Below are 13,935 nucleotides of genomic sequence, written 5' to 3' on the forward strand. Positions count from 1 at the left end.
GAACAAGAAGACTAGGAGGTTCACAGATCAATAGACCCCACCCTCTCTGTTTGTAGTCTGGCAGGCTGAACTACTGCAACTCAAGTGTTCATTGACGGTCTTCCTGTGCAGCCCTACATGGGACTGCGCACACGCAGGCCTGCCGACTTCGGAGATTTCTAAAGCTCAAAGACACTAGGGGGTGCCCTCGCCTCTAAGAGGCGGGATGCCCCCGACGTACCCTCAGTCCTCAAGGTAAGTACCAAGAGTGTTAGCCAGGAAGGAGGGAGGGTATGTGTGCATGCACGGAAGACCTAGATGAACAACAGTTACAGGTAAGTGCAACACTGTTTTTCATCGACGGTCTTCCTGTGCAGTCCCACATGGGAGATTAAAAAGCTTAAATATTATAAAAGATTTTGCTTCTTAAAAACTGTTTCCTCCTTACTTTCAAGTAAAACTTTTGGAAAGTTAGGCACGTCAGAGTTCTAAAGCCCCAGTGACATTAGTAAAGCCTAACTGTTTAGCTGTGTTTGCTGTGTTCACCACCAGTGGTGGTGGAAAGTGCCATCAAATCGTAGCTGGCTTACGGAGCCCTCTGGTGGGGTTTTCATGGCAAGAGACTAACAGAGGTGCTTTGCCATTGCCTGCCTCTGCAACCCGGGTCTTCGTTGGAGGTCTTCCATCCAGTTACTAACCAGGACCGATCTTTCTTAGCTTCCAATATTTGATGAGATTGGACTTGCTTGGGCTATCTAGGTCAGGAATATGCATAATTTCAAAACATCAGTTTTCAGGGGACACACAAGAGGGGAAGGGCTACGTCCTAGATGCATCGTGCTGGCCACGTTGGAAACAACAATGCCTGACTAGATGGACCTTTGGCCTGATTCAGGAGCATTCTTCTTAAATCTTTGACTTCCTTTAGACTGTATCTTTTACTTTAAAGAATCATAGGACTTCCCAATGGATCTGAAGCAGAATTCAGTTCACAGTGATTTAAAGTGCAGTCCTATGTAAAATGGAGTAATGCTACATAGGATCGCACTTTAAATCTCTGTGAACTGAATTCTGTTGATTTCAGTATTCTTAGTTTCAAGTAATTCTGCATATGGTTGCACTGACAAGTAGAGATTGGTACGAATTAAAATACAAACCAAAGTTCGGCATGAACCAGGCTGGTTTGTGGTTCGCGAACCAGCTGTTCTTCAGAAGTCATTTCTGACGAACCACCACAAACTTTAGGCTGGTTCATTTGGTTTGTTTTTTGGTTCATCATTACAGACAGCCTGGCGCTGATTAATCAGTTTCCTAGGCAACAGGGGATGGACTTCCTGCAGACCTTCTGCTGACCCAGAAGTGATGGTTTGCTGACCTGGATGTGATGTTTTCATGAACCAAATGAACTGGTTCGTGAACCGGAGCAGGTTCATGAAAGTTCATGGTTTGTGGTTCATGAAATGCGACGAACCACGAACCACATGGTTCGTTTTTTCCCTGGTTCATGTCCATCTCTACTGACAAGCTATCAAGATTCCTTAAATTGGTGTACAGCCTGTGACTTCAGTTCTTCAGAGCAACTAGGAATATTTAGTAGCTTCAAGCCCCCTTTCTGAAATAGCAGTTTTACTCAAATGGATCTCTACTGGAAATTAAGACAGCAAAATCACCTGATGGCTTTGGGGCTTCAATTGTGACTGTGTGAATTTGCCCTCAGGTGCTTTGGTTTCATATGGACTGATGAACACATGACTGTGTTATCATCACAGTTTTTGTCGCTAAGCAAAGACAGACAGGATAGCAATTATACATAGAGAAAGGATACAAGAACCTATTATATTTAATGTGATGACTATGTGATATACTTGTTACGTTTGATAATCTGGGCCAGAGACAGACAGGAGGACAGTTCAAAGTAATTTGGGGGCTCTAAAAAGGGCTTTAAAAAGTAATAACATTTTGTATTGTGTATGGAAGCAAATCAGCTGTCCTTGTTGAATGGAAAGACATTCTCTGTTGTTCTAGATGACTCTGGACAGGCCTGATTCAGATGTGGGTTTGCTCTTAAGAAGCCTTAAGCGTCTAGTTAGCTTTCCTATATCAAATCATTTAACTCCTGGCAAGAAGTAAGCCACAAATAATTTTTAGGTTTGTTACCTTGTATATTATATAAGTAATACTATCACAGAATCTCTGCTTCCATTCTAAGCCTTTATTAATAAAACATGATTATTCAGCATTCTTAATATTAGCTCAATCAACAGAATATCATTCCATCCATTATAACAACTACATAGATCACTGAAAGAGAGCAATTGCATGAGTCCAAAAAAGTATCTTACCCAAAGATAAGCAGGTTACAGGCAAAGAGCCCATTCTAGGAAGACACTTCCGATCAGTTCAGCTTCTTATATCAAAGCAATCTCCTATCCTGCTTGAAAAGGTGCACATTCTTGGCTAACTAATTATCTTATAATTTCAAATACCAGGCAAGGTTATTCATATTTCAAGCATCTTCTTAAAGTATATAAAACTTGTCAGTTCATTCTTGCTAAATTTTATCTTAACGAAGTCTGTATAAAATTAATGATTACAAGTTTCTCATACATATGAATATCTTTTGGTCTCTCACCAATACATCTATTCTTGAATTATATCTTTAACTTCTGTGTAGTTAGATGTTTCTGCCATTCTCAGATGCTCTCTGTATCTGGGCTTTAACACATTTTATATATAAGATGACTCTTATAATCTGTACAAGGCCATACAACTGCGTTACTCCTCTGTTTTATGCCCCTCTCCACAGTTGTTCTATTCTAGGCCTCTGGACTCCATGTCTTGTCTAGTTATGGGGCTGGGCTAGCCCTGTTCCTGCATGAAAAGGCATCTGCTATTACTTTCTTCGTCAAATCCAGCAACTATTTTCCAATATATCTAGCTATATCCGTGACACTGTTACTCCAGCCAGTGGTTTCACTGCCGTGTTTTATACAAGCTGGAGACTACAGTATATTACAGTGATCTAACTGAGATGTGATCAAAACATGGATAACTGGCCACACCATGTATCTCAAGAAGGGCTTTGGCTGGCACACCAATCATGAAATGATATAGGCCACTGTTCAGACTAGGTGTGACAGTTCTTATGTTGTTGCCATATTTTCAATATCATGGCACTAACATGACCATGTGTTGAGGACAAATTCTCTGGACCAATTTGGTGATTTATAAAATGAAGAAATTTGGATCATGGCCACTGGTTTGTTCTGAAAACAGTCTGAGCAGCTTGGTGAACCTCCCTATTGCCAGATCCCTACTATGTGCCATTTTTGACACTTTAAAACACTATGAAATTGACCTCAGAAGCACCTGTAGTATACCTGATTGGGGAGAATTTTCTAAATGTATGAAATATTCCTGATGCTTGTGGTTAGATCATATGCCAGAGCGGTTCCTGAATAACATACACATTTCTGAAGACTGTATTTCCATCAAATATATTCTGCGGTAATGGTTGTCCTATTCTTTTACAGCTTGTACAAAGGATCAATTCTATTTTTAGTGCAAAAAGGGGGAAAAAAAGATTGAAGAAGCTTTCAATGTCGAATATTGAAACAGCATCATTGCGAGGTATACCTTGAAAACTTTTGGGTCCTGGGAGAAATATTGATCATCAGTTCATTGTCATAAGTTACAGTGATTTCTTAACTGGTTTTATTTCATCAGTTTCTACCAAAATAAACACACAAAGTCTCAAGGGCACACAGTAGGTATGCACCAGAGAATTGCAGCCAGGAAGGGCTCCCTAGTTTGTGTCCCCATTCAGGGATGCTCATTCACCCTTCACGCTTTACTTGTTTACGGCAGCAGACACCAAGAAAACACTGCTGTTGCCACTGTAATAGTAACAGGAGCTATGGTGCAGCTTTCCTTGTATCCTGGAATTTGTTCATGAACTTCTTCATATTTGAAGACCACAGATGCATCCAGGGTGAAACTTGCATCCTTCATTCATTTTTCTGTTAATGTATTGCATGCACAAAACCATGAAACTAAGATCAGCTAATAAAACTGGATCTTGCACGTATATTTCAAAAGGAATGTTTTGAATGTCTGCTACAATCTGCCAATTTTGTGTGCATTTTTATGTGCAAACTAGGTATGTGCTGGCATAAGTGCCTGTAACTAACTTTAACCTAATGGTGCTGTTCTTTGATAACTGTGCTGAACCAGCTCTAGTGGGGCCTGTTCTAGCCCATGCAGCTGGTGATTCAGGAACAGATGCTTCTTGCTTTTGTCACAGCAAAGGTTTTGCCATAGTTTTATTTAGAGATACATTCAATTAATTTATCCATTTACTGATGGTTCTATATAGTGATTTTTTTTGTATTTTTATATCTGCTGTAAGCTGTCTTGAGTGCTATAAGGTAGAAAGGTGGCTAATGAACTAAATATAAAATTTTTAAAGGTGTATGCCTGGCTAAGAGCAGTGTACAAAGATCCCATATCACTTTCATGAACTGCTTGATGTTCAAAGGCAGCTCGTGTATTGTGCTTAGTCTTATGCAAGTCAGGCGTTTCTCATCAAATTGATTTTCAGTATTCATACGTGTTTCTGCCTGCATTTCCCTTGACTGCCCTGGTGCCATGCAATTTCAATAATTAAAGGAATTTGGATGACAAACATCGGCCCTACTTTCCAAATATTATCTAAGGTAGCATGGAATATGGCTCAAATTAGATTTCTTGTGTGTCAGATTTCATTATTTCAAACACTTTCTTAAGCAGAAATAAGAGCAAGTCTGAAGTTTCTTTAACTGTAGAATCTGTACCTCTTTTGCAGATGAGAACAGTGAAAGTGAGAGTGATTCTGATGACAGATTTAAAGGTGAGAAGCTCCGTGTCTTATCTTCTAGATGCTGAACTACTGCAAAACCCGACTGGAGAATTGTAATCAGTTTGTAAGAGGAATTTCTGCTTCTGTTGTCAAACTCAATACTTATTCTACTTTCTCCTTCGGTATATGACATTTGTCATTCTTTGTGTTGCAACTATCCACATATGAAGGGGGTAGTCTCCAATATACAGCGCAAAGAAAAGGAGGACGCACAGTCCAAGGAGACCATACAACATTGTATAATTTCCTTTTGCTGAAATTGATGACTGAAGAGTTACATTGCAAATTGAAAAAGGCTGGTGAAGAAGCAAGGAACAGCGAAACGGGTTACAACCAATGCTGGTGCACCTGTTGCCAGTCCCCCTCCGGGAGCTTCCTTTCGGGAGTGGCTTGGCTTTCAAGAATACCATGGACACCTGAGCAGCCATGATGCCTGTAAAAAGAAAGAAAGGAAATTATACAATTGAAGAATTTTTGGTGGACTAATAATCCTAATAATATATTGAATGGACACTGCTTGGAAAGTTTGCAAAGTGTTCTAATGAAATGTGAATAGGTGTTCTAATGAAATGTGAATGCTGATTAATAGATATTGACTGTTGTATGGTCTCCTTGGACTGTGTGTCCTCCTTTTCTTTGCATTCTTTGTGTTGCTTCGGAAAGTTATAAAACCTGTTTGGACAGAGGCAGCAGTGGAAGAACACATTGGAAGAACATGTGGGAACCTCTCAAACAACTTTCCTCCTTGTACTGGTCTTATTCAGAGCCCAAACATACTTTCTCTGGGCCTAGCACAAACTTGTAACATGGGCCCCCTACATACACACATCATCCTGCCATCTCCTGTGATAGGAATGGGTATTTTATTTCTGAATGGGAATACATAGATCATAGCAGTGTAATGGATGGGTAGCTTGGGCTAGGAAACCCAAGGCCCCAGTAAAGAGTACCCATACCTCTCCCTCTGGTGCTTTGATACTGTTCCTATCTGAAAATTAATAGTCAGATACTTTTAAGCTTAGACCAAAAATAATATAATTTTTGCACAAAGCGAGCTACATTTCACAACAGCCAAGGTCAGGTCCTATGGCTCGGGTATGTTCTGCAAGCCTGCCTTAAATCATAGTGATTCATCTGCAGTGATTTGCCATGCATTACTACAAAATTTGAAATCTTGTAATAGTTACTAAATGTTGCACTTGCAAACCTGAAGAACCCATATAGTCTAAAGTGCAACATTCTGTTCCACAGAATGATGCTAACCTACCTACTCCATTGGATATACATTACTTAGCCTTTTCTTTAAGATTTCAGTGGCAATTGAAAATGCTTTTTCCCCCTCAAGCCTTTGTTAGTAACTCATCATGAGCTAGAAACTGGCTTATTCCTATGCTGCCGCTTGCTCTCTAAGTCATTTAATTGGGTTATATATTTTTAATTGAAAATGTAGATTTGATTGTTTTCATCTATTGTATGTTGTTTTAAGTACCCATTTTTCATGGAAAAAGCAACTCTAGAGATTTTATAAATAAATTTAAAAAAAACACACCTGATTCTCGAACTGGGATGATTAATGTAGATAGTCTGCACTGGTCCAGTGCATGCTTACTTATTTATTTACATTATTTATAGACTTCCTTTCTCACTGAGATCAAGGTGGCTTGCACAGTGTGAGCTAGTACTGTCAATTTCAAGGGCATTTCAGTAAACAATGTAATAGGGTATATACATGCAAATTTGCAAAGATTTAAAACCAGCAGAAATCCAATACACAGAGTTGAAGAAATGCTGAAGCACAACATAAGCAATTCTGATATATCAGGGGTGGCCAGACTGTGGCTCAGGAGCCCCATGTGGCTCTTCTAGACATATCTTGTGGCTCCCGGAGGTCTCTGAGCATCATTGTGGCCATACAGTTTATTTTAGCAGGGAAGGAGGGGGAAATAGGCAAGCTTGCAAGCTCCCCCCCCCCCCGCCAGAGGTTATCGGGAGAAAAGAGAGAGCAGGGAAGGAGAACCCACCCCTTCCTGTGATGTCACTTTCACAGCATCCCCCCAAACCCACTTTTTCCTCTGAAGTCATTTCAATGCTTACTGTCTTGTGGCTCTCAAACATCTGAGGTTTATTCTATGTGGCTCTTACATTAAGCAAGTTTGGCCACCTCTGTGATATATTAAACAACACAGAACTACCTAATAGGATCATACTTAAAACAACAGATAGTATATAGTAGCACATCGTAGTAAAGTCTGTGGTCCCTATCTCTTTATCGATGCACCTCTTTGAGACCTCCTATCTGAGTAGACAGCTCTCTTGAATAATTCAGTTTTACATTATTTGCACCTTCAGGTAGGCCATTCCATAAACTGGGAGCCACTACAGAGAATGCACGTATACAGGCAGCTGTTGATTTTGCCCATGTGCAGAAGGCCCTGTTCAGATGAGCGAAGCTGTCATAGTGGAACAAAGGGAGAGAGGCGGTCTCATAGATCTGGTGGACCAAGGCCATGAAGAGCTTTGTATCTGATAGCCAATACCTTGAATTGAACCCAGTAACTGATAGATAGCCAGTGGAGTGCCTGCAGAATGGAAGAAACATTTATGCTTCTGCTAGCTCCCGATAATAATTGAGTGCAGCTGCAGCATTCTGCACGAACTGCTTATGGATGAAATGAAGATTTCAAACTAACTTAACTGAGTGCATCAGAGAGTGATTCCAGATAGTATCCACTGATATAATCTTGTGTATGCAGCATAAACCATACACTAGTTTCTTATATTTACGATAAACTACAATCCTGGAACTGGAGTAAATTCTGACATTTAACATTCAATGAGAAATGAGCATTCAGAGAAATACTAGTAATGAGATAGAATGAGGTCTGAAAGGACAGCAGTCTTGCTTTACTGTATGCAGTATAACTGGTGTTATGCAGACTGATGGAAACATGTTTCTCTTGGGATGGCTGTGTTTTGTCTAGTTCTTCTGTTCCCAAATGTTTAAACTGTCAGTTAAGAGAAATGCAGACCTTATGGTAGCATATGACTAAAATAAGTAATTGTTCTAATAGAAGACCTTATACGTTTAGCTCATAGTTTAATAAGAGAAGTTTAATGTGACTGATAAGCATAATATTTTGCATGCTTTCCAGCTCAAAGCACTTTGTGGATACATTGTGGGTTGCATTCAGCAATCCATCAGCAGAAAGAGCTGGCGGTCACAGATAGTCCCTGCTGTCCCCTTCTCTTAGAGTCATTTCTGACCCCATGTTGATGGGCTGAAGTGATGAGTAGAAAGGGGGTCATCCTTCCTGCTTCTTCCATCAGTGCAAAGAAAAACTAGGGAAGATCTTCAGTCCTTGCACAGATAGATCCAACTCTGTATCAGTAACCCTTCTGGTAGGCTTTTAAAGTATGCCAGTGTTACCATCTCCCTATAACAGACTGATAAGTAAGAAGCCCCAAGATAGTGATAGAGCCAGTTTGGTGTAGTGGTTAAGAGCGACAGGACTCTAATCTGGATAACCGGGTTTGATTTGCCACTCTTCTGCTTGAAGCCAACTGGGTGACCTTGGGTCAGTCACAGCTCTCTCAGCCTCACCCACCTCACAGGGTGATTGTCATGAGGATAATAACAACACACTTTGTAAACCGCTCTGAGTGTGGCATTAAGTTGTTCTGAATGGTGGTATATAAATCAAATGTTGTTGTTGTCCAAGGGTCAAATTTAGAGATGGGCATGAACCAGGAAAAAAATGAACTGTGCAGTTCGTGGTTTGTCATGTTTCACGAACCACAAATTTTCACTAACCTGCCCTGGTTCGTGAACTGGTTTGTTTGATTCGTGAAAATGTCACTTCTGGGTCAGCAAATTGTCACTTTTGGGTCAGCAGAAGATCACTTCTGGGTCAGCAGAAGATCTACAGAAAGCTCATCCCTTGTTGCCTAGGAAACTGATTGATCAGCACCAGGCTGTCTGCAGTGATGAACTGAAAAACGACCCAAACGAAGCAGCCTAAAGTTCATGGCAGTTCATCAGAAAAAGGGTCCGATGAACTGCCAGTTTGTGAACCATGAACTGGCCCGGTTCTTGCTGAACTTTGGTTCATATTTCAGTTAGTGCCTATCTCTAGTCAAATTACGTGATACGTTTTTGGCAAGTCAGCCTCGTGTTTCCCAGATTGGACTTGCCAAAAAACACATTGTGTAGGTTGGCTCTAAGGTCTCCCACCCTGATAAGCCAATGTCTGTGCTAAGACTAAAACAGAGACCTCCTGGGTTATAGCACATGCATTAGCTGGTATACTATTAAAGTCGTCCTTTGACTATGGATATGTTAAAAGTTTAAGATTGAACAACTGATTTTTTAAATATTGGTTGATACTTTAAAAATTCTATAGTGAAAAAATAATAAAATTGAAATAATTAGGCACAGTTTCTCTTCTTTGTGGTTGTCTTTGTTGCCATTGCTGTCTAGAAGTCTGGTCCACCTAGTTCTTTTTGTCTGGCCAGTAAATTTGTTTTATGGCTTTGTTTCCTGATCAGTGCCAGATTTTGTTTTTATTCCAGTGAATGTTCTGGCTTTAGGTTGATGCAGATTGCTGTGGTATTTGTAATTTGATGTGCAATTGAAACAGATGGATAAACTGCAAAGAATAGCTGTGGAAGAAAAAGGAATTGGCTCTACCCCAACTACCATAAATTTACCCCCTCCAGGAATCTATAAGATCTCAGGGGCTCAAGAAGCCTAATTTTCCACACACACACCTTTTAAAAGTTACACTGAACTCTCAACATTCCACGAGGCATCATCAGCCAGGTTTGTGTGTGTGTATGAACATGTGTCTTTTTCTTTTGGAGAGTTTAAAAAAATAGTTTACAACGCTGTTCTTCCTGTGTGGTAGAGCCCCTTCCCTTGTTTGTTGTTGTCCTCACTGTGCTGCTTTTGTGACCATAATGGGGACAGCCACTTACTATCCAGTGATGACTTGATTATATTTAGCAGTTTAATATCCACAAACTTACCAAAGCAGCTTACCAAAAACAGTAAGAAGCATGACATTAATACACAATTAAACTTTCATCTTAAGAAGAATAACCACATGTAGCTCTCCAGTCAGCAGTTAATAACAGCAGTTCTGATCTAACAGCCAAACGCCATTCTGAACAACAACAAAGCAGTAACTTAATATTTCCTGAGGGACAGAAATAGGAGTATCCCAGTATCCTGTTGTAGATTGTTGGGGCTACTGCTGAAAAGAGAAGGTGGCATCCAAGATAGGAGTGTCTGAGAACTCCGTGCCAATATCTCACCATGAAGAATGTAATGCCTCTACTGGGTTACTGAGCTGACCAAGGGCCTACACTACACGCTGTGTGTTTTGTGCAGGACTGGGAGCTCTGGGGAAAAAAGGAACATCTGAATGCTGCAAATAATGCCTTAATTCTGCCATAGGTGTGCATTTTCACTTGCCTTGTGAGCCATCAGAAATCTTACTTCAGTAAATAATCAGTAGTTAGAAAATGCAAATGGTTCTGTCATTTCACATTTCTATCACTTCAGTAAAAACATGTTTGGCAGTTTAGGACTGATTTTGTGTCCATTGTGGGCTGATTTGTTTATACTTCTTTATTAGTAAGTATGTGGATTGTTAAATTTTATAGAGTTAATTGTGCTTGGGTTTATGCAATCAACTAGGAAACTTGAATAATTGAGGTAGAGTGTATACTTTAATTTTTTTAGACAACTTCTGCAAGTTCTGTACTTGAAAACATGTTCATTTATGTGGGAATTAAAAATGTATGGCATTAAAATAAAGCACTCTTAGGGTTAAGATTCCAGAAGAGTACAGGACTCTGTGAGACCTCTGTGAGGTCAGCACTCTGTTAACTAACGCTTGTTATTTGTTTTGTAACACTAGCTCACACCCAGCGCCTTGTCCACATCCAGTCAATGCTGAAGAGAGCCCCTAGTTACCGGACCTTGGAACTGGAGCTAATTGAGTGGCAGGAACGAGAATTGTTTGAGTATTTTGTGGTAGTTTCCCTTAAGAAGAAACCCTCTAAAAATACATATCTCCCGGAAGTTACATATCAATTTCCAAAGGTAACAACAAGAAATGTGTTAGTTGGTAATTCATGGTTGTCATTAGATCTGTTTACTGTGGTCATATTTATGAATCCTGGTCTAGATGAACATTGTGTCGTATTGTGTTACTAATATTCCATTCTAAACACCTCTCTCAACACAGACCCTTCCATTTCAGAAAGGTTTGACCTGCTTGTGAAAGATAGTTGGATTTGGCAAATCTTTTGTAGGAAATGACTTCCACACTACTGACATCTATATATGCTTTCATAGGAATGGATTTTTTCCATGGTCAAGAATAGTTCATTTTAGAACTCATGAAAAAGCATAAGCAAAAAGTCAGCCAGGATGAATGTTGACCATGGGGTTGTCCGTGAAAACGGCAATTCTGTGTCAAATTGCTCTTCTTAACTAATATATTTATTTATTCAGAAAATTTATATGTAGCCTATTCAGATACCTGCTCAAAGAAACTCACAAAGTAAAAACAATACAATAGAATGATAACATTATCAATATGAAACGACATATAAAAATGACATTAAGCAGCCTGGTATCCATAAAACAGCCTGCAGGCAAGAAGCAGGACATATATATAAGCTAACAAAGAATACACCATTTAATTAGAAGCCTGGTAAAGAGGAATGTTTTGGCCGAGCATCTAAAAGACAAGTGGGTGCCTTAAGGAAGAGGACATTCCAATGGCAAGATGCCACCACTGAAAAAAACCTCTGTATTTGACTGTCATCCACCTCACCACTGCAGTCAGGTTCAAAAAGCAAGGATTTGGGAATAGGATCTTAACTGTGGGATCTTAACTGGAGGCAGTCCTTCGAGCATTCTGGTCTAAGCTATTTAGGGCCTTAACAGTAAGAACCAGCACTCTAAATTGTGCCTGGAAACAGGCATTTAGTGCAGATCTATCAGCAATCTTTGTATCCAGCTGCTGACAATAAAAGGGCTGCCATGTTTTGGATCAGTTGACATTTCTGAACCATTTTCCAAATCCCACATAGTGCATTGCAGTAATCATTGTGATTGGATCATGTTTTTCATGGAATACTCATAGTTGGCATATCAGCTGAAGCAGATAAAAGTGCCATGTGCCATGGAGGAAACCTTAGCCTACAACCATAAACTATAGCAGCATCTCCCGAGCTAAGATCCTACTCCTTAGCAGAGCACACCTTCCTCATTGCTGCCCTTCTCCCACTGCAGCCACAAATGCCCCCAGATATGCTGCTTTTGTAGGATAAAAGGGAGGCAAGAATAGCATGAGGGAGGTGTTGAGGGTCTGCAGCGGGAGGGGGAAATTGACAAAAATTGCCCCTCTTCCATCTGTAGAATCCAACTCAGTATCTGGTATCATGTTTCATTTTTCCTATATCTTATTGATATACATGATGCACTTGACTTTATAGACATTACAGTCATTGTGAGGTTTATAGACATCGGTCTAAATAAAATAGCACTTTGTCTATTTGCATTTCATACATTTCCTTATCTGAACCACTATGGCTTTGTGTATTTACTTCATTTTAAAGTATATATCTTTGCTTTTCTGTTTCTAATTTCAAGTTGTTGTCTACACCAAGAAACACTTCATAGATTTGGGGGATTTTCTTCTTTTAGTTAACTGATCTGCTGGCAAAAGTGGGGCAGGAGGGAAACTGGAAGCTCCTCTCAGCAGTAACAAGTAAATTAGTGTTGTTTAAGGTGAGGTCCCCCAATGTACATCTGAATGTGTCAGGTTGTGCACCTGTGACCTGGCACTTGTTGGGCATATAGTGTAATTTTGGCCCTGATTTGGAGCTAAACAAGAGCCTGCTTATGTTGATCTCTTCAACTACAGTTAGAAAGGCCCACGAAACAAGTCCGTGAAGCAGAAGAACGGCTAAAGGCCATCCCCCAGTTTTGTTTTCCTGATGCCAAGGACTGGAACCCAGTGTCAGACTACAACAGGTAAACCATCCTGTAAACAACCACAAAGGTGGATTCCATGTATTACAACATTGCCGAAAGGTCTGTTCATAAGCAAATGTAGCTGACACATTTAATCAGAACTTCATACCACATTTGTTTCTGGTCATTTTCATCACTGCTGTACCTGTATATTTTCCTCTCATGGAGCTAGTAGCAGCTTCTTTGGAGTGAGTTAGGTCAGGGAAATAACCCAGAAGTTAAGACTGCCTTCTGCAGTAGTGCCTCCTCAATTAAATTGGCTGTTCAGGCAAACACAGGAGATCCTGATCACAGGTTTCCCTGGTCACCTTCACATTTAGTCTGGTACTGAAGTGGCCTTCAGAAGTACAATTCTTGAAAGGATATACTATGTAATATATCTTAAATGTTTGGTTTGGCTTCTATGCTACTGCTTACACCATTTTCTTATTGAGCAGTATAAGTGGAGTCCTTTGTTTTACAATTGCAAGGCAAAGGAACAGGAAAAATGAATTAATTTCAAAAGAGGATATACAAGTCCTGCTTTGCCATTGCTTCTCATTTTGAGTAATCATTTGCACATGCATAGAATGAGTACAAATCCTTGGGTTAGCAACAAAGCCACATCAGGATTGTGGGATAAAACCACAAGTTTTGTCTGTCTGGAAGATATCACCAAATACGTCAAACGTCTTGATTAACTGAAAGGAAAGCAGAGTGAATCTTACACCTGTTTTTAAGGCCTCCAGTCAAATCTGAAATAATCTTTGTTACAGTGAAACGTTTTCTTTCATGCTGACTGGAGAAGATGGCAGCAGACGGTTTGGTTACTGCCGAAGATTATTAGTAAGTACACCTGCTTTCTGTCAGAGCACAAAATTCTATTATGCTAATAAAGTGAGACAAGGGTGATTTTCTAACTGGTGATCCTGTGTGCTTTCTCTATGGAAGAGTCAATTAAAATCTAGACAAATCCAAAACAAATCAGTTTGGACATTCGACGGAAGCTGGGTAATTCCTCTGAGTTTAG

General features: G+C 40.0%; 1 protein-coding gene across 4 annotated transcripts in view; it reads left to right on the forward strand.

Moving 5' to 3' along the window:
- The window catches only part of DENND2B (DENN domain containing 2B), a 233,650-nt gene that overhangs the window by 171,165 nt on the left and 48,550 nt on the right, over positions 1-13,935 (forward strand). For all 4 annotated transcript variants that reach the window (XM_054970816.1, XM_054970815.1, XM_054970817.1 and 1 more), the window contains 5 exons: positions 3,513-3,609; positions 4,823-4,867; positions 10,798-10,982; positions 12,817-12,926; positions 13,682-13,751. In XM_054970816.1, the coding sequence (XP_054826791.1) occupies positions 3,513-3,609; positions 4,823-4,867; positions 10,798-10,982; positions 12,817-12,926; positions 13,682-13,751 (507 nt within the window). The remainder of the gene's footprint in view (positions 1-3,512; positions 3,610-4,822; positions 4,868-10,797; positions 10,983-12,816; positions 12,927-13,681; positions 13,752-13,935) is intronic.

This window comes from Eublepharis macularius, chromosome 2, assembly GCF_028583425.1.
Source record: "Eublepharis macularius isolate TG4126 chromosome 2, MPM_Emac_v1.0, whole genome shotgun sequence".
NCBI classification, from domain to species: Eukaryota; Metazoa; Chordata; class Lepidosauria; order Squamata; family Eublepharidae; genus Eublepharis; species Eublepharis macularius.